General features: G+C 41.1%; 1 protein-coding gene across 6 annotated transcripts in view; it reads right to left on the bottom strand.

The window, feature by feature from the left end:
• The window catches only part of MYO5A (myosin VA), a 123,933-nt gene that overhangs the window by 90,583 nt on the left and 12,306 nt on the right, over positions 1-21,044 (bottom strand). For all 6 annotated transcript variants that reach the window (XR_013833028.1, XM_079953126.1, XM_079953125.1 and 3 more), the window contains exons 2-3: positions 5,229-5,339; positions 4,618-4,789 (exon numbers count right to left, since the gene is read on the bottom strand). Coding sequence is in view for 5 of the 6 variants with exons in the window: in XM_079953126.1 (XP_079809252.1) it covers positions 4,618-4,789; positions 5,229-5,339 (283 nt within the window). In the remaining variant the exon portion in view is untranslated. The remainder of the gene's footprint in view (positions 1-4,617; positions 4,790-5,228; positions 5,340-21,044) is intronic.

Raw genomic sequence — 21,044 nt, 5'->3', positions numbered from 1 at the left:
AGCAAGGTTATGCTTAAAATTCTACAAGGCAGGCTTAAGCAGTATGTGGACCGAGAACTCCCAGAAGTGCAAGCTGGATTTCAAAGGGGCAGAGGAACCAGAGACCAAATTGCAAACATGCGCTGGATTATGGAGAAAGCTAGAGAGTTCCAGAAAAACATCTACTTCTGCTTCATTGACTATGCAAAAGCCTTTGACTGTATCAAACATAGCAAACTATGCAAGTTCTTAAAGAAATGGGAGTGCTTGATCACCCTATCTGTCTCCTGAGAAATCTCTATGTGGGACGAGAAGCTACACTTAGAACTGGATATGGAACCACTGAATGGTTCAAAATTAGGAAAGGAGTACGACAAGGCTGTATATTGTCTCCCTCTTTATTTAAATTATATGCAGAATTCATCATGCGAAAGGCTGGGCTGGATAAATCCCAAGCCGCAATTAAGATTGCCGGTAGAAATATCAACAACCTCAGAAATGCAGGTGATACCTTGAAGGCAGAAAGTGAGGAGGAATCAAAGAACTTTTTAATGAGGGTGAAAGAGAAGAGTGCAAAATATGGTCTGAAGCTCAACATCGAAAAAACTAAAATCATGGCCACTGGTCCCATCGCCTCCTGGCAAATAGAAGGGGAAGAAACGGAGGCAGTGAGAGATTTTACTTTCTTGAGCTCCATGATCACTGCAGATGGTGACAGCAGTCACGAAATTAAAAGACGCCTGCTTCTTGGGAGAAAAGCAGTGACAAACCTAGACAGCATCTTAAAAAGCAGAAACATCGCCTTGCTGACAAAGGTCCGTACAGGTAAAGCCATGGTTTTCCCAGTCGTGATGTATGGAAGTGAGAGCTGGACCATAAAGAAGGCTGATCGCCGAAGAATTGATGCTTTTGAATTATGGTGCTGGAGGAGACTCTTGAGAGTCCCATGGACTGCAAGAAGATCAAACACATCCATTCTTAAGGAAATCAGCCCTGAGTGCTCACTGGAAGGTCAGATCCTGAAGCTGAGGCTCCAATACTTTGGCCACCTCATGAGAAGAGAAGACTCCCTGGAAAAGACCCTGATGTTGGGAAAGATTGAGGGCACAAGGAGAAGGGGACGACAGAGGACAAGATAGTTGGACAGTGTTCTTGAAGCTACAAACATGAGTTTGACCAAGCTGCAGGAGGCAGTGGAAGACAGAAGTGCCTGGCGTGCTCTGGTCTATGGGGTCACGAAGAGTTGGACACGACTAAACAACAAAATTCCCAACACAGGGGGTTATGGTGGGGGGAACAGTTTCATGAGGAATCCACACTTGGAATGAACAGCCCAGGCATTGTAAGAGGGACTTAGAACTCTGACTCATCCAGGTGCTGGGAAGGGATTTGAGATAGGCTCCCCTTGCAATAGGGACGCGGGTGGTGCTGTGGGTTAAACCACAGAGCCTAGGACATGCCGATCAGAAGGTCGGTGGTTCGAATCCCCGTGACGGGGTGAGCTCCCGTTGCTCGGTCCCAGCTCTTGCCAACCTAGCAGTTCGAAAGCACATCAAAATGAAAGTAGATAAATAGGTACCGCTCCGGCAGGAAGGTAAACGGCGTTTCTGTGCGCTGCTCTGGTTCGCCAGAAGCGGCTTAGTCATGCTGGCCACATGACCCAGAAGCTGTACGCCAGCTCCCTTGGCCAATAAAGCGAGATGAGCGCTGCAACCCCAGTCGGTCACGACTGGACCTAATGGTCAGGGGTCCCTTTACCTTTACCACTTGCAAAACTGGGGTAAATTGAAGAACTGGAGAGGAAGGAGTGGACACATCTCTGTGCCCCAAAAGATGTTTATTGTGCTCCCTCTTTCCACGTCTTTCTCCAGCCTTGGTAGGCAGTGGCTCCCACTCAAGCCACCTGACTCATGTAGCAACACAGTACCATCCTGATTCCCCCCCCCCTCAGGAATGTTGGAGGGTATGCAATCATCTATAAATAAATGTTTGGTTTGAAAGGAGAATGCCAGGAGCCAATTCAGATGTGCTAACATGCAAGCAGTGGCACAGTTCACTGGGAAGAAAATAGTGTTTGTTTTTCCGCTCCATGTGAAGCATCCCCAGTGAACAGGTGCCTTCCACCTTTCTCAAAAAACAACATCATTAGGATTGCACCTCTGAGGCAGAGATGCAAAAGGTTAGGGGGAATAAGTATCTCCAGGGCCTCTAGAAATGCTCTAGTGAAAATGAACACATATACCGAAGTAGCTTTATGTACAACTCAATAAACAGTTTTCAATTCTATCAGTTGTTAGAATGTTCTTGCTAACTAATTATAAATATAATGAGCTAGATTCACTTAAAACTGAAAGCCCATTTAAAAAACTTTCTCTTTTTAATTTCAGAAGATAGAGAGCTAAAACATTCTCCCTGCAAAGGACAGCTTAAAGAATAGAAGCATAAATGTATTTCAGGCCTTGAAGAAAAATGAACTGTTTTAATAAACTCTTGGTTTTTCCAATAATCTCCAGGGATGGGGAGTCTGTGGCCCACAGATGTTGTACTTCAGTCCGCATCAGCCCCAACCAGCATGCACAATCCCATCAAGGTTGAGTAGAGCTATAGTCCAACAACATATGAGGAACCAAAGGTTCCCATTCTTTTGGATCACCCCTTCAGAGTGTGACATGCTGAGACTCCGGATTGCTCTATTACTTGGTAGTAAGCCACATTCAACTTAATGGGACTAACTTCCAAGTATGCACACATGTAACTTTAATATTTTTGCCTAATGAAATATCTCTGGAATAAAATCCCTAAGAACACATAAAAGTCTATGTTTATTTTGTTCTACTATGGCAGATCAGGAGTTTAATACAGTGGTGCCCCGCAAGACGAACGCCTCGCAAGACGGAAAACCCGCTAGACAAAAGGGTTTTCTGTTTTGGAGGCGCTTCGCAAAACGAATTTCCCTATGGGCTTGCTTCGCAAGACGAAAATGTCTTGCGAGTTCCTGCGGTTTTTTCCCCTCCCCCCCCCTTTTTCTAAGCCGCTAAGCTGCTTATCAGCTGATCCGCTAAGCCGCTAAAAGCCGCTAAGCCGCTAATAGCGCTAATCCGCTAAGCCGTCAATGGGCTTGCTTTGCAAGACAAAAAAACCGCTAGACGAAGAGACTCGCAGAACGGATTAATTTCGTCTTGCGAGGCACCACTGTATTTTGCCCTGCTAGTCAAGATATGCTCAGTGCTGTGTCAACATAGATAAGATCATGTCTTCTCTACCAGTATTAAAAACCAACTGGTCACTGCAGTTTTATATGACCAACTAGGATATGCACCTGAATTCCAAAAATGAGAGCTTTCAGTGGTTTAAAAACATTCTAATTCTAGTTATTGCAAAAGAAATACTCCAAGAATTTAAAAAAATGATGCCGAAAATATATTTTTGTAATTCAGAGTGTGTCACTTGTGACAGTTTTTACAGAACAACATGAAAGAGATTTCAAACAAAATCAAAACAAAAATACCTTTGTATTATAAAAGTAGATGCCAAAGTGTGATAGCATAATATTTGTTTAAATTAAGTATTTGAATGCAACAGCCCCTGCTACATTTGACTTTATGGAGGGGCTTCTAGCCAAGATATATCATTTGCTATATTGATTTACAGGTGCTACTACAGTCAAAGGCAGAACACAGGAAAGTCAAGCTATACGGAGCAAGACCAACACAACTATGTGCTAATCATCACCAAGGAAGAATTGCATCCTACACTTATAGAATGCAAATAAAATAGATTTCAAGAGAATTTAGTTCCAAGTATGGCCACTTCAAACATTATTTACACAGCTTGACTGCTGCTCAAAATCCACATGGTTGTGGTGAAATTTGTTTCCCATGTAAATTGGCTAGACTGTACTAAGAATCTGCATCAGTGTCACAGCTCTGTAAGCTGCTGTGCAGCCAAACATTTGTACAGCCACATTAAATCGTGAGCATGCAGAGATGATGTTTCCCCATTACCATGTTCTGCCAACATTGGAATCAGCCCTAAGCTTACATACCACAGTGGTTTTCAAAATTAAATACATTACTTTTTAAAAACAGACTCTTCTATGGGATTCCCAAACACCTTATTTTTGTCGTTTTGTAGTTGACATATAATCTGATTTTACATGTTAACATTTAAATAGTAGAGTTTCTTCTGCAAAAAAAGAATTGTTACCTATAACCAATGGAAACAAACATTTGTTAAGGTTTTTTAGCCTATATTTCAGAAAGGCAGTTTCCAGTTAAGGAACCCATACAAGGATTACTGCATATATGATTAACATTTTCAGTGACAAATCGGTAATAATTTCTGAAGTTTGACTTATTATTTATTCTATATCTGTTTTTAAACTGTTCTGCTTGTTTTTACTTTGTGCTGCTGTTTTAGTCTTGTACTGTTACAGTATTCTATTATTTTATGAGTTTCAGGATGTTATGGTTTAATTTTATTACACAGGATTTTATTTATAAATAGAAAGGATTTATACAAATTTCTGAAAAAGAAACCAGAAACAAACCAACAGGCCCTAAATGCAACATATAACTTAATATATCCATAGCTATCTGACATGCCCAGCCGCATAAGAAAGTCTGGTTTTGTGCTTACCACAATATGTGTATATGAGCTTGGAATCTATAAACCGAACTTTCAGGTTATGAAGAACAGCAGGTTCATGGAGATAGCTGAGGGCTGTCAGATCATTTTCACCCACAAGTATGTCAGGGTTTCGCAGGGGTGGTAGCTCCTTGGACTTAGCATCAAGGCTATATTGAAGTTCCTGGAAATTAAAGAAGAGCATATATTACATGCATCCAAAATGATCAAACACATCACTATACATGTTTTAAAAGAAATGTATATGGATATAGTTGAGTACACATACATAACTGCCAATTTTATTTACAATACACTGTAAGCCACCTTGAGCACTTGGGTTAATAGGCAAAATATAAATACAGGCAGCAACAATTTCAGGCATGTCTAACTGGCGTGCGATCACCGCCGTGCAGGTCCTTCTGAATCCAGAAGAGGGCGGAGCAGAGGCAGAATGGGAGTGGGGCAGAGCTTACGGGGCAGCGCACTCTGCCGACGTACACGGGGGCCGGGAATGGAACCCTTGAGCAAAATGGTTGCCACCTGTACTACAAATAAACAAGACCTTTTGCAGAAAATGATAGCAAATTTAAAAAAAATAAAATGAAAAGAGTTAACATTACCTTGCCATCCTCAACACGAAGATGAAGGACTTTGTCTCCTGATTTATAATCTTTTACAAGTTCTGCTGATTTCCAGACTACTTCTGGATCAGGTATCCAAATCCTTGCATACTGCAACACAAAATTAGGAAAGGATCAGCTGTATTTTCTAAGCAATTCGTATTGAAATAATAAGAATACACACACACACTAACATTATATAATAATATTTAATAATAATTTATTATTTATACCCCACCCATCTGGCTAGGTTTCCCCAGCCACTCTGGGCGGCTTCCAGCCGAATATTAAAAACAATACAGCATCAGACATTAAAAACTTCCATAAACAGGGCCACCTTCAGTTGTCTTTTAAAAGTAAAATAGTTGTTTATTGCCTTGACATCTACTAGGAGGGCGTTCCACAGGGCAGGCGCCACTACTGAGAAGACCCTCTGCCTGGTTCACTGCAATCTCACTGCTCGCAGCGAGGGAACCGCCAGAAGGCCCTCGGCACTGGACCTCAGTGTCCGGGCTGAACAATGGGGGTGGAGACGCTCCTTCAGGTATACCAGACTGAGGCTGTTTAGGGCTTTAAAGGTCAGCACCAACACTTTGAATTGTTTTCGGAAACGTACTGGGAGCCATTACCTTTTTTAAATTTTCAGCCTTGTTATGGGGGGGAAATATTTACAGCAAACATGATTGTCTTCAGCTGAATTCAATGAGAACATTATATTGTAATAATCCAATGAACTGAATTTTATCCCCAGTTAATCCTACGGACTTATTTGAAATCAGGGATGCAATCCTAAACATGGGATCTAGGAAGTGTCTCAAGGGAACTCAAGGGAAATTATGCAATGCCCACTGGTATGTATTGAACGCTTCAAGGCCAAGACAGGCAGAAATTATTACCACCACCACTTGAGAAGAATTTCTGAAATTGTTTATTAATGCTAACTTAATAACTACTACTTCCGTGCACTGACTTAACTTTATTATCAGATGTAGCCTATACCGATTGTTAGGAAATTAACAAGTGCTTGGGAATTTTTGTTATAATTTCACTCCAATGACTCCTAGGTTTTACTGCAGTGGAATATGCCTCCAAGGACTGACCCTAGGGACTCCACCAAAAGGACTTCAAGGCAAGGACTGTAGATCATCATGTTTTTTATTTGAAGATTCTAATCTAGAAGTGCAATAGCCACTTTCTTTTGAAGAAAGATGATATAGTGGTCTAACTGGAAACTCCTTGTGGAAAGAGCAGACATACTAAAGATTTATTTTTCCCCGCCCACATATATACCGTAAGTTTTCTCACACAACACATTCAGTCCAAGACATTCTGGTCCTGAAATCAGAATCCAAACTGTGCCCATCCCTCCACAAAATGCACCACTGTTGTCATATGCATCCACACAAACAACAGTTATAAATTCACACGTTGCCATTACTGATGCAAAGTGCACTAAAGTCATTCATTTAAAAGGTGCACCCTCTCTTCCTAACCTCAAACGTCACCAAAAACCATTGCAAACTGTGCTCTGAGGTCCTGGTTACAGACAAACTCTGCTTTGCACTAAATGATTTGGCTGTGCCACTAAATCAGGAGGGGATGCGAGCATGTGAAGCAGGAGGGGAGGACTAAGCATACGAGTACAAGGCTCAGTCATGGAGCAGCAAACCATAGCTTGCCACTGCATCAGAATGAGTCCAACATTTCTTTAAAAATTTGTGGAAAATATAGATGGCAGACTAATTTGACTATTCAGATATTTTGATAACACTCGTATTTCACAAACTCTCAAGTGGCAAGGCTGCCTTTCCATATACTCCATCTGTCCCCATCTACCAGGGACAGTACCAATTTTTTGTTACCTGTCTCTGAGAAATGATAGCCCCTATTTTTGCCTTGCTAAAATCGTTTTAATGTGAATTGCTAGAATTGCCATTCTTTAGGAATCAGCTCACTCTATCACCATGAGGGAATCTAGAGTTTATATTACTGAGTGGGGATAGAGCATACTGTTTGTAGTTAACACACACATTTAAAGCCATGCGCTGTGACATCAGTGCAGTATGCATAACAGTTTTTCATTTCACTTACTAGCATACTATCAGACAATTATGATTTTCCAATATATCTTTAACTAAAAGAAACAAATGCCATATTGGCTTTAAAATCAGTGGATGACAGGCTATTGAGGACTAAATGCAATGCTGTATAGGAGTTGACATGGGTTCAGGAATGTACCTTTCACACGTATATCTCTGGTTTTCTTCTGTGAAATATTGGAGGCTCCCCCTTTCTAACGTATTCTACTTTCTGGGACCTCCAGTCACTTTTTTTATAAATTCAACTAGTAAAAAAGCAGCAAAAGCAATAGGATATAAATACACTCCTGTAGGGCCAGCCCATCCATGAGGCAAGATGAGGTGACCACCTCAGGCAGCAGGATCCACCAGGGCAGCAGATCCCAATGTTGATCTTTCTTCCCCTTTCCCTTGTTCCTGATGAGATCTTCCCTCACCCATTCTTCCCTGGCGGGGACGGGGGCAACCCCAGGTACCAAAATGACTTGAGCCAGCCCTGCACTCCTGACAAAGCATAATTGGTTGTGCAATGGCCGGTTTCCTGAAGTAACGTGGCAGCTCCTGCTACACCCCTAGGGTGCTCTGGCAAGCAGACTGGTCTTGCCCATGAATGGATCTGCACTGAGCAACCACTGTGTGCCTTTGCACTTGAGTCTGGAAGTAGAGGAGAGGCTGGCACATACCTGGGTGTGAGGGAGGAAGTACCCCTCAGTTTAAGAAACGTGATTAGACAATACAGAAATGTTTCAGGCAATTCAGTTGGAAGAGCCCTTGCAAAACTACACTAAAAAGGCAATTCAGTTGGAAAAGCTCTTGCAAAACTACACTAAAAAGGAAGTGGCATTCTGGGCCTTTATACAGGCAGCTATGCCTAAAAATATGCAGTCAACACTTTATGAATCTTAGAAGCCATCTGGAAGCAGCCATTCCATCAGGCTGCAGCACTCCATTGGCTCTACCAAGAAACAAGCAACTTTGGGCTTCCCCTCATCTTTAACTTTTTCCATCCCAGCTGGTTGTTATAAGAACTCTGCAACTAAGAATGAGTGTCCGCGTTTTCCTTCTTCCTCCTCCTTCCCAATCCCTTTTCCTTTTTTTACTGTGTCTTTCCTTTCAGCACTGATCTTTGAAAGCCACTGTGGGAGCCTTTTTTGGCTGAAACCAGAGTTGTGGAAAATCATTGGCGAAAGGGTGGTTTCAGTTCCCCAACAGAAGAGGATAAGTGATCCTTGGTGTGAATACGAGTATTGCAAAAGGGTTCTGTTATATCTATGAAGCACTGGGAGGGAAAGTTTCTGTTCTTCAAACATAGCACAGCAGATGTTGAAGTCTTATGAAATGCCTGTAGATGCACTGGGTAATCCTGGAAGGGGGTCAAATAAATGCTAACCACACTAAAGAGAAAAAAGAACAACTGGACCTATAACCTAGAGACAGTTCCTCCACAATTATGAAGCTTTATGACTCTTGGAACCACTTTTAAAGTGGGTGCACATGATTTAATGGACAAGCTTATGGCTTGAATACAGAGCAAGCATTTGTTTTCTTTTTCTGTATTCATAAAAAAACCCATTGTGTTCCATAGCAGAACTTAAAGCATCTAACTTAAAGCCATACACGACACCGCAACAATACAATAGAATATGGGCTTTTAAATGTGTTTGTGGGAGGGGGGTTAATGGTGTCTTTTGTATGCATTCCGTGTTCTCATTTTGTATTCTTTGTGGCGAACCATCCTGTGATCTTCAGATGAAACTGAATGTGCACAAGTTAAACGTACATAAGTTGAGGGTCTACTGTATTCTCATTCAAGTACAATAGGGAGCTTCGGTGAACTCCAGATTCATTGTTTCACAGCCTTCCAAGCCTGCCAAGCACAAGTCTCTGTAGCTGTCCTCCACAATGGAGACAGCTGGAGACAAGAAGAAAAATGAAGTGGAAGAAGAAAAATGTGCCTCAGAAGCACCAATAGTTGTGAAGTTTATTCTCAAACCACAGCTCCCCCATCCCAACCTTAAACCCAAATATAGACTTAGGTCACCATGCCTACCAGCACCTGCTAATCCAGAGATTGGGAATTTGTGACCCTCCAGATGTTAGATTCCAACTCCCATTAGCCCCAGCTAGTATGGCCAATAGCCAGCGATGGTGGGAGGTATGGTTGAACTACATATGGAGAGCCGCAAGTTCCACATTTCTGTGCAAAAGAAACTAATATTGGTGCCTTTCCTGTGGAAGCTGCTTGAAGCTGAGTACATTTTTGCTGCTTTGGCATTCTGATTAGTGGATCAACATTGGGAACTACTGACCCAGTGGATCCTGCCGCCTGAGGTGGCCGACTCAGCTGTTTCATGGATGGGCCGGCCCTGGTGAAACTGGGGAAAGGGCACCACTGCAGTACACACTCCACAGAAATGCTTGTTTAATACTCTCTCTACTCAGATGTCAAGCAGATAAATAACTACACAACTTTTAGAAGACATCTGACGGCAGGCCTGTATCAGGAAGTTTTTAATGTGTTTTTATATGTACTGTAAGCCGCCCAGTCTGATATTTTCAGACCAGTGAAATCAGCAAGGGGCTGTTCATTTAGACTGTAACTTTAAGAACTTTCTTTCCCAATCCTTTTTCCTTATGTGTCATATATTTTTAAGAATGTAAGCCTGAGGTCACAGACCGTCTTTGTACTGATTTTTGTAAGCTGTTTTGAAAGCCTTTCGGTTGAAGGGCAGGGTATGAATGCTTTTTAAAAATAAAAAGCAGGTGCTGGTTATCATTTCTCATTCATATATAAGGCCATGCCAGAATATCATAAGGAGCACCTTTCGAATCTCTGCTTGGGAAACCAAAACACTATCTCCTGCAACAACAGAGAGAAGGGGAAACCAGATTGCAGATCACCATAGAAACCAGACTGCCAGAGCCAGCTGAGCCTTCCACGTGAGATAGTTAAAAGGATATTAAGATCCTGCTACCACAACCAGAAAATGGTAGTTTTAAACATGCATGCTTGATCATCTGTAGTTTTACCAACAGTACAGATAACACTTCAATCCTTGTTTAAGAAAGCAGAAAAGAGAATTGTTTTAATAATAAAGCTGCATGCAGTGGCCAAGCTGTACATTATGTTGCTCTCATTTATTCTGAATTACAGCCAGCTCTATTCTAAAGCATCAGAACACCAACTCATATCAAACATGCAATCTGTAGTATTTATTATATAAGCTTAGCAGGATAGTAATGCCCTGCTACAGATTTGTGACACTGTCCTAGCAGTTCCACATCAGGGTATGTGCTATTGAAAGCCAGACCTAAGAGAGAACTCTTGGAAACATTTTATGGCAGCTGGAAAGTAGCACAGATGTTCTGTACGGCTTAAAGCTGGTCTAGAATAGAGAAGAAAGCAGCAGCTGCTACCAAAAAAGCCCCCAACCCTACCAGCCATGAATATAATACACTGGTCTCAGATCAAGGGTGATGGATTGTTGGGGTTCTTTTTAGCAAAGGATAAATAACACACAGTGTCAGCACAAGGATTCACTTGAGACTGTTTCAGTGGCTGAATACTGAGCAGGCGTGAGATATCTTTGCATAGAAATCCCAAAGTCGGAACGTTTTCCACAAATTAAACACAAATGGATTGTTTTTTCCAAGATACTGCTAAATAGCATCCATTATATTATTGCAACACCTCAAGGACTGCCTCTCCCTATATGAACCAACCTGTACCCTGCAATCATCATTTGAGGCCCTTCTTCATGTGCCCACTCAACAAGAGGTCCAGAGGTTGGCAACACAAGAACAGGCATTTTCAGTGGTGACACCTTGCTTGTAGAATGTTCTCCCCAGGGAGGCTTGCCTGGCACCATCATTACCTATCTCTAGGCATGAGACAAAAACATTCATTTTTCACCATGCCTTTGACTTCTAATTATCTATGGCCTTTTGTATGTTTGTGCTTATTTAATGTTTGTTTAAGTCGCTGACTTGAAGTGGCTAATAATAATAATAATAATTTTATAATAATTCTGCTGCTTCTCCTTGCAACACTCATAGGCACACTTGACAAGATTTATGCAGAACAATTAACAGGTACATTTTCCCAACTCTTTCTTTTGCACACAATATAATATAAAAAAAAATAGTGGAGAGGCAGAATGAGGCTTAGATGGAATTCTATCTCACAGAAAGAGCAGACACCATGAACTAGGGCAAGATTCCTCTTGTACTTTATGATACCATCTGAGATCACATGAACAAATCATCAGACCATATTAACTACCAAAACATTCACATCACAAGATGTACTGGAGGCATTCACCTCTTGACAACATCAATGATGACTAGAAATAAGCTGGCTTTTCATCAGGAATTCTCAAAACAAACACCTAGGATGTGTATTTCTTTATTTTCTATTTGTTGGGTGTTTTATTTAAATTGGATGTACAGATATGGAAACTACTGTTAAATTGTTAATAAGTTCATTCCTCTTGTTATTGTGAATGCTTGATACCAAGTTTCAATTTTTTAAAAAGTTCTGAAAACCAACAAAAGGAAAACAAAAACATGTACACCTAGGAAACAATGCCCTGGAAACGTCTAAGCTAATCAATATGCACAGGAATTATACAAGTACCTTTCACAGAGGCATTTTGTCATTTTAAACTTAAGCAAGGAGTAACCGAAGAATAGACTCCTCAATAATGCTTACTCAGTTTCTTTCAGTGATGTAGGAATATTTGAGCATATGAAATGAAGACAGCAGCCTACTTAACAGTATAGATATCCAAATAACACAGGCAAACCTATTCTTCAGAAAGAACTGAACCTCAGCTACAAAACAAAGATCTATACTACCACAGACACACACACACACAAATGAAGTGTCAGTGCCAGATTATACACTAATCTTTTTACCAAGAAAGTACCGGCAGAATGGATTATTGTTCTCAATGCATAGAATCTAAAAAGATGCCCTTTCTCCAATGTCTTCATCAGGGTTGGACCTACTGTTAGGTAGTAGAGTGAGCAATTGCCTCAGGTGGCAGGTGCTGGAGTGTAGCAGTAACAGCTCTCTCTCTCTCTCTCTCACACACACACACACACACACACACCGATACTATCCCATCAGCAGCACTGAAATAAGATTCAGCTGTCAATATAGTAGGCTTCTGTATATTGGGTCCAAGGATCACACACACGGAGGCGATGGATGGAAGATGGATGGATGGATGCTGAGGTGACCTCCCAGGGTGAGAGACTGGGAAAAGAAAGGAAAGCTTCCAGGTGAGAGATGGGAAGGTCCACCACTTTCTGAGACAAGTGTTAAGAGCTTTCTCTGCTTTTGTTTTTATTTAGGTTTTTTAATCTTATTGTATTATGAAAAAGCTTTAATAAAATCTTATGGGGAAGAGGGGACTGTCTTGTCCTTTGCCTCAGTTGGCAAAACATCATGAGATGACCCTGGTCTTCCTCCATCAAAGGAAGACTCTTTCCATCAATGAAGAAAAAGCCACAGCTTGTTTCTCCAAAACTCTGTTTGTTTTCCAGGTATTTTGCCTCATGCTTTTGTAGCTTGGCAAGAGTCTGAGGCGGAGTAGTCAAAGAAACCATGGTTAAGCATAGCTGTTGAGTTTGGACATTAACACCTAACTATAGTTAAAATAAGGGGGACGCAGGTGGCGCTGTGGGTTAAAGCCTCAGCGCCTAGGACTTGCCGATCGAAAGGTCGGCGGTTCGAATCCCTGCGGCGGGGTGCGCTCCCGCTGCTCGGTCCCAGCGCCTGCCAACCTAGCAGTTCGAAAGCACCTCCAGGTGCAAGTAGATAAATAGGGACCGCTTACCAGCGGGAAGGTAAACGGCGTTTCCGTGTGCGGCTCTGGCTCGCCAGAGCAGCGATGTCACGCTGGCCACGTGACCCGGAAGTGTCTCCGGACAGCGCTGGCCCCTGGCCTCTTAAGTGAGATGGGCGCACAACCCCAGAGTCTGTCAAGACTGGCCCGTACAGGCAGGGGTACCTTTACCTTTACCTATAGTTAAAATAAGGGATGATTCTTAAGCCAACAGCAAACCATTGTTTGTTGCCAGAAAACAAGCAATGATTGGTCTGCAGGGTTGAGTTTAGACATTTAAACAAACTATGGTTTAGCACAGAGCACAAACTAGGCCAAATATGTACACCTTCTTTAAGGGAGGTGATTTTAGAGTCAATCTGTAAGTCCTGAAATAGCATATGGTGCAATCTTCCTCTGACAGCATCATTTCGGAGCACAGGTGAGTGCATGCTCGAATATTATCACAAGACATGAATTCCCTGCATTTTACTCAAGTCTTCCTGATTTGGTGGTGGTTGCTACATTCATACATGCAGGAAGTTGGGGCTCTAAAAAGCAATGGTGAAATTCAAACACTGAGCTGCCAAAATTTACCACGTGCTTTTCAATTCCTCTCACAGGTCACAGTCCTGAGGCACTTTCTATAATATGTAAAACATTTCGGCTATTTAGCATGATTAGCACGTCCCTTTTCTTAGCGGCTGGCTTGTTTTTTATTTTTAGCTTTTTAAAATTCTCTGGGCGAGGAAGTGAAACTGTTATATGCTCCAAGACTTAGCAATGCAGCATGTCAAAGTACTATTTGTAAGACTGACATAAAACTCACACATCTTTACTACTCTCAGAAGCTGCAGTGCTCTTTCTAGAACTAAAATAAAGGGGGGTTCTCCCTAGGTTTTTAAATAATTTGCCTATTTTTGATCTTTCAAGAGCTGGGAAATTTTTGGTGCCTCCTGAGAGTTTTGCTATATCCTCCTGTTGCTGGTTCTATGGTTCCCCCCTGCCCGGCCCATAGCTTTTAAGTTTTTGGGTGGCATATAAATGTTGTATGTAAATGAATGGATGGATGGGTGAGTGAGTGAGTGAGTGAGTGAGTGAGTGAATGAATGAATGAATGAATGAATAATGCCACTCCCACAGCTACAGCTTTCACCCATTCCCAACTGCCCATTATTTACCAGTTCATCCCACTCTTCCTCCAAGGCCACTGAGTTGGCATACATAGTTCTCGGCACTCACACACAAACACCCGCCAACAACCAACCTGGAAGGTTAGTTATAGGTTAAGAAATGATGACTCAAAGCCCCCCGGTGAGTTTCATGGCTAAACTAGGGGCTGTATCCACGTCTTCCCAGTCCTCCCTTAGCACTCTAACCACTAATTTGCCAAGCTTTCTCTCCACTAGCTATTGCTCCATCCAGTGCAAGCTCAGAGCCCAGGATGCTTTTTGCATGCTGAAAGGGCAGAGACTGCTAAACACCCAGAATACCATAGCACATTTCTTTCTAGTCATCAGAGAGAGCCCCAGCACAGCTTTTCATACAGTTTCTGGACTATGTGGGTTGTATCAAATGTAGACCCACTGAAATTAAATGAACACAACTAACTTAGGGCCATTAATTTTCAGTGGGTCTACACTGTGCAGGACTCAGCTGTATATGGCCCAATGTTGCTTTCCACAACAGAAACAATGACACAAAAAGAAACATCAGAGAGCAGCAGCTGCCACCTGCGACAATATAATGATGCTTCTTCCCAGCCAGGAAGAGAATTTCTTTTAATGCACTCAAAGAAGTGAGAGAATACAGTGTAGCAAAGCATTGCCCCTAACAGAAACACAAAGAAGAGCTTTTCTGACTACAACAAAAATAGCACCAGGCATTTTGGAAAGGCTTACTGGCCCTTTGCCTTGACAAGTTCGTGTCAACTCTGGTGCATTGGCTAGTGCACCTTAACAAAATGATGACACCAGAGCCTCAAGCTGTATTATTCAGAAACCGATAGTTTCCTTACATTTGCAAGAAGAAGAAAACAGAAAGGAAGATTACAGTGCCTGTACAAGTTCTGGAGTGTGAGAAAGGAAGGGAGGGAGGCGAAAAGAGACAGAATGCTAACATTGCTTTGTAACACTTTCCTGTAGCACAGCAGAGAGAAGGTTCTAACTACAGTAAGGTTCTAACTTACTGTATCACTTCAGATTGCAGGTGGAGAATAATATTTTTGATGCTCTATACTTAAAAAAGCAATCTCCGTAACACTCCCATACTAGTTTTCCTGTGCATGACTAAACTACACACATTTCATCTATTTCACCAGTGCCACCTTCTGAAAGAAAACTGATGAACAGTGAGAGTTTGGCAGATTTTGCTATGAACAGAGACCTCAAGGTGAATGTCTGAAGACTGAAAATTTGCTCTCTTTGATAGGCCATAGCAACAGCATGCAGCTTAGGCAAATGAATAAAAATGCACAGCATTGTCATTATTTTATTATTATATTTCTCCTTACCTCTCACAAGCCCAAGGCTGCTAACAAAAAGGTAGATAACTAAAAGCAAAGTAAAGGTGCAGTCCAAAAGTACAGCAGACAGCATTAAATTTAATTAAAGAAATGCAAGTACAAATACAGATGATGTCACTGTTATTATGCTCCAACGACTGGTTGGAGCAACTTGAATTGCTATCTGAACTCATATAATTTGCAGAACAGTCCAATTTCAGCAGCAAGGGAGTTCCACGGCCTTAGCCCACTGAGAAGGCCCTGTTTCATAAAGTGACCTGTCTAGATTACATTCATTGAAGGCAGCACAAGTCAGGCTTCCCCAGTATGCTACTACCAGCACCCAGAATTGGGCTTGATGTTCAGTGGCAGCCAATATAGTGCTTTCAGAATCCGTGCAACGTGCGTCCATATCAATGCCTTACACAACAACCAAGCAGAAGCATTCTGTGCCAACTCATCTTCAAGGGAAGCCCCACATAGAACAGTGTTAGAAACTTATATAAGCCACATGCCAGATGACAGCTTAAACCTAGGTTACTGTTGCTGCAACAGAATTATCTACTCACCAGAGGGTTGGACCAGATCACCCTCGGGGTACCTTCCAACATTACAATTCAATGATCTCAACTACATTGTTTGACTGTAGTTTGTTCTTCCAACAATTCACTTGTCCCAGTATGCAAGAAAGAGAAACACACACAGCGGAAGTGGAAATGGTATTAACTAAGGACTAAGGCAGAGGTTTTTAAACTGTGGCTACCAACCTGGCACCCAGAAATCTCCATACAGTTGCAATTGGACCCATGTCAGTAGCACCTGGGGAACTTCGAACACTGCCACAGAATGTATTACATTAGTTAAACTGGGAGCTCATGGAAGTATGGACAACTGCAGACAACTGGAGCCATAATTGGTGAACCAGGGGAGCAGAGGCACTCCTAGCCACAGTGGCCCGTGAGCACTCTAAGAACTGTTCTTTTATGGGAAGTGCTACCCCATCAGAATGGGCTGTTTGCCTAATTTGCAAGCCCAAGAACAAGTCTCAGACTTATAAAGATTCAGCTTTAGTTTATTGTTCCTCATCCAGTTCATCACTGCCTCCAGGCACTGTTTCAGCACTTGTACTCTCCTGATTCAGATGGTATGAAGAAATAGAGCTGGCTGTGTCCACATACTGGTGGCATTGTGCTCCAATTCTCTGGCTGACACCTCCCATTGGTTTTGTGTAATGTTAAAAATATTAAGAAGTTTCACAGTGCGGAGAGACATTTTCCCTCCCTTTCATATAAGACAAGAATATGGAAACGTACAGTGGGTAGCAAATTCGGAAAAGACAAATAAAAGGACTTTCTCATACCATATATAACAACTGACATACAGAATTTGACAGCCACAAGTTTGTGATGCTGCAACAGATGACTTTAAATGGAGATTATATCCATGAATTATAATTCTATCAACTGCTATTCATTATGACAGCAATATGGAAATACCAAACTCAGAGAAAGTCTACTTTTGAATTCCAGGAGTTGGGGAAGAAACAACAGAAAGGGATGTTGCCTTCATCCCTGCTGGTGAGGTTCCCAGAAGCATTCAGCAAGCCACTGTTGGAAACAGAATAAGTGGCAAGATGGACATTTGGTCTGATTCTGTAGGGCTTTTCTTATGCTTAAAAGTCTTCAAGTTAACTGAACCTACCAAGGTTAGTTACTCACATTTACTACTGATTTTTAAAGTACCAAATAGTTAAAAAATGCCAAGAATCCCCATATAAATGGGCTGATGAAGATCACATTCCACTTGAAATTCAACTGACCTATGCTGAAAAAGGCAGTGACCCAGTAAGATGTTTAAAGGTATTCCACATATGAGCAAAGGCTAGACTATCATGAATGCAGTTGTTTGTTATTACTAGTTTCCTAATTACAAAAAAGGAAGCTTCTTTTATATTGGTGTTTGTAGCTTAATGAAACATCAATGTAATGCTATGATCGCTTAACCTTTTTACAGGAAAAACAGAAAGAAGACCCCCAAAAAGTCACCCTGCAGCTGGACTGCAATACTATATACACACTTTTCTAGGAGAACTGAACTCAAGTGGGCTTACTTTGGAGCACTAGTAATAGGCACATTGTGATGTAATAGGCACAATAGGAAAACATAAATAGTTAAAGGAGACTCATGGTAAGAAATTGGAGCAATGATTTATGGTTGCAACTTGAAACTAGTTTCCCAAGAATGCATTGGCCGAAAAGTCAACAGAGAGAAGTCAGTATTTACAGAGCTGCCATTAAAACAGAACTCTCCACTGCAAAAGGCCATCAAGCATACACATTACATACCATATAGCTGAGGTTAGTTTTGTTTTCATTTTTAAACAGGGTTTGTGTTGCTTCCTTCCTATGCATTTATCTCAGTTTAACGTAAATCCCTTCCACCTTCCGTGGTCACTGCATTAGCAGCAGCTGAATACAGTGCAGTATTGCCTTGGATCAAAGCAGAGCACATGTGTTTGCTTATTATCAAGATTTATATCCTGCCTTTCTATACAGTATCCAAGGGGCCAAATCGAACCTCTTCAATTTACAGCATAAAATGTATGCACAAAAGGAAGACATGCCTTAATGGAAGGGCTCTACTGCAACTATTACAAAGAGCAAATTATACTCTTGACCAATCCCCTGAGCCCGTTTATTTATTACCTGGCATCTATCTCTCGTTTCTCCGGGCTTACTTTCTACTGAAGGAAGTGCAAGGATAGAAATCAGCAATGATTATTCGATGTACTTAATACATTCAAAGCAGCGACGTCCAACTCCCAATAGACTGTGATCTACTCATAGCATTTAAAAAATGGCAGCAATCTATCCATTGTCGTTGGATGGACCAAAGTTCTTGAGCTTTTTTAGGAAGCCACAATTCCCCCCTCCCTTTTGGGGGGAGAGATAACTGAGGTACCAAAGATCTACCAGGAACACCCCGTGATCTACTAGATCATGATCTAGTGAACTGTTGGACACGCCTGATTTAGAGGATTGGGGAAGCCACACCTTGCTGAAACACCTTTTTACAGACTTAACACTGCCTTGTAACAGATGAATGCCACACTAACCCTCTTAGCTGCAACAAAGAATGAGAAGCACTACAAATAGTTTTGTAGTGTGCAAAAATGATTTTATTGTCTCATTAAAAGAAAAGTCAGAAGAATCTGACATCTATTTCGGGATACTTTATTTGCACACATAATCTTCATTGTTGTTCCGCCTGGCCTTTGGCTTGGAGCCAATTTGATTCCCTCCCTCCCTCCCTCCCTCCCTCCCTCCCTCTTTTTTTTTTTCTTTTCCTTCTCCTCCTGCGATGAGGCTACATTTTAATATTTTAATGTTCCATTATTTTAATGTTGTATTTTATTTTTGTTTTTAAGTTGTAATCATTCATCTTGTTTTTATTATTGCTTGTAAGCCGCTCTGAGCCTTGGCTGGGGAGGGCGGGGTATAAATAAAAAATAATTATTATTATTATTATTATTATTATTATTATTACATTACACCATACTGCCACACAGCAGTTCTGTTAAGAGACCAGCAACTTTTGGCTCTCCAAGTTGTTCAATTCCAGCTTGTTTTTACATGAATCTTGTAACTAAGATTTAGTGTCCGAGTCTGCTTTTACCGTCCTCCCTCCCTTTTCATTTTGTGTTTCGCAGCTTATCAGCAATATTTGTAAGGTACTTTGAAGGTACTTTTTCAACTGAAAAGGGAGATAAAAAATGTTTTACCCATCTTGCTCCCAAATGTCTTCTTTCAGTAAATAGTAATATATTTAATACGGAAGTAATGTTTTTGAGGAAATCATGTAACAAAAGAAGGAACAATATCTTCATTCAAGAGCGGCAAAGCAGCAAATTCTGACTATTATCTGTTCCTGTGTTCACTGAAGTTATTACTGGGCCCAAAGAAAAAGAGACTAAAGGGGGGGGGGAGTGAACCACACCTCTAGTTAAGAACAATCCAGCAATATCATTTCATGATATCTAATTCTTTGGGAATGCAAGTCTCCAGAAGCAGTCTTTGATACATGGGACAAAATGCAAATACTTGAATCTCATGATGCATTAACTGTTCCAGTTTCTGGTACTCCAAAGAGATCAAAGCCGAATACACTGCACATCTCTCTTCCTGACCAGATGTTTAATTAGCCTTCTCTATACAACTGCTAGATAAACAGTTTCTCTGTTCCGTTCAGTTCTTAAGATCTCTCCTCTTTTTCCTGACAACATGCTATATAAACCACATACACCCTCGAGGTGTCTGGATATAGAAGATTTGACTATACACAATGGTAGCTCTCAATTTCAAGAATTCCAATACATTCCAATACATCATATAATGCAATTATAAAAATATACCAGTATTTGTAGCATTTGTTTACATTATATGCTTAGGTTATTTGTGCCTTCTCAAAAAGAACAGAGCCCATCAAAGCATCTGGAAACAGAGCTAATGGTAAAATTAATTATCACAGATATAAAGGTCAAAAGACGTTAAACAGAACTGAAACCACTCATTTGAGACTATCTCTCATATTGCTTTCCCATGATAGGAAATAAGATATACGTCAGAAAAAAACCACAGCTTGATCATAACTTGGAAATGGACAAGTATTTATCTGGTATCTACCAGAAAGTTTGACCTGGTTGAAGTGTGTCCAGCCATACTCAAATTACAGAATAAATCCTTATCCCCGGCTTTTCCTGAGCTAGACAGCTCTTGTAGCAATCCCATTAGGGTTACTTTAAAGGTAGATGCCATTCATCCTGTTTTAGAATATAATCAACATAATCTCACAGATCATCTATGGCACATTACACTTAAGAATGTACCAATGGACAAGTTACTGTCGTTATATGTTGTTCTTGTATTTAAATGAAAAACAATGAAAAATTATTGGGGGGGGGTGTTTCTGGAGGCCTAAAAGCAGAGCAAAATATTTAAATAAATTAAATCAAATAAGTGTATCATGTTTCAAAATGCCCAGTTGTATCAAGCAGAACTCGAAAGTAGATAGTCGTTTTTGTTTTTGAAACATTCATTTTGCTGCTTGAAGTTCCAGAGAACCTCTCTTTTAAGTAGCTCATTAGCAGACTTTGGAAAAACTCTTAAGGAAACAGGAGTCCTTGCCCAGAAGCTACAAGTGTGTTTTCTGTTAGAAAACCTTCATTTTAAAACCATTACTTTCTCTCCACATTCTTAGTCAGGCACACCCTGAGAAGAAACCCCTGAGGAATATAACTTGTTTGCTTTGTTGTCTAACCAGGAAGTTCTGCCTGATACCACATTCTGGAGAGCCTTCTTTTTCAGTTCAGTTCAGCTGTTAGTAAGCAGATTCACTGGAGATTCAA

The sequence above is a fragment of the Podarcis cretensis genome (genome assembly GCF_951804945.1).
Source record: "Podarcis cretensis genome assembly, chromosome: 14".
Taxonomy (NCBI): domain Eukaryota; kingdom Metazoa; phylum Chordata; class Lepidosauria; order Squamata; family Lacertidae; genus Podarcis; species Podarcis cretensis.
The sequence above is the reverse complement of the archived record's forward strand: the minus strand, read 5'-3'. Positions and strand labels throughout refer to the sequence as shown.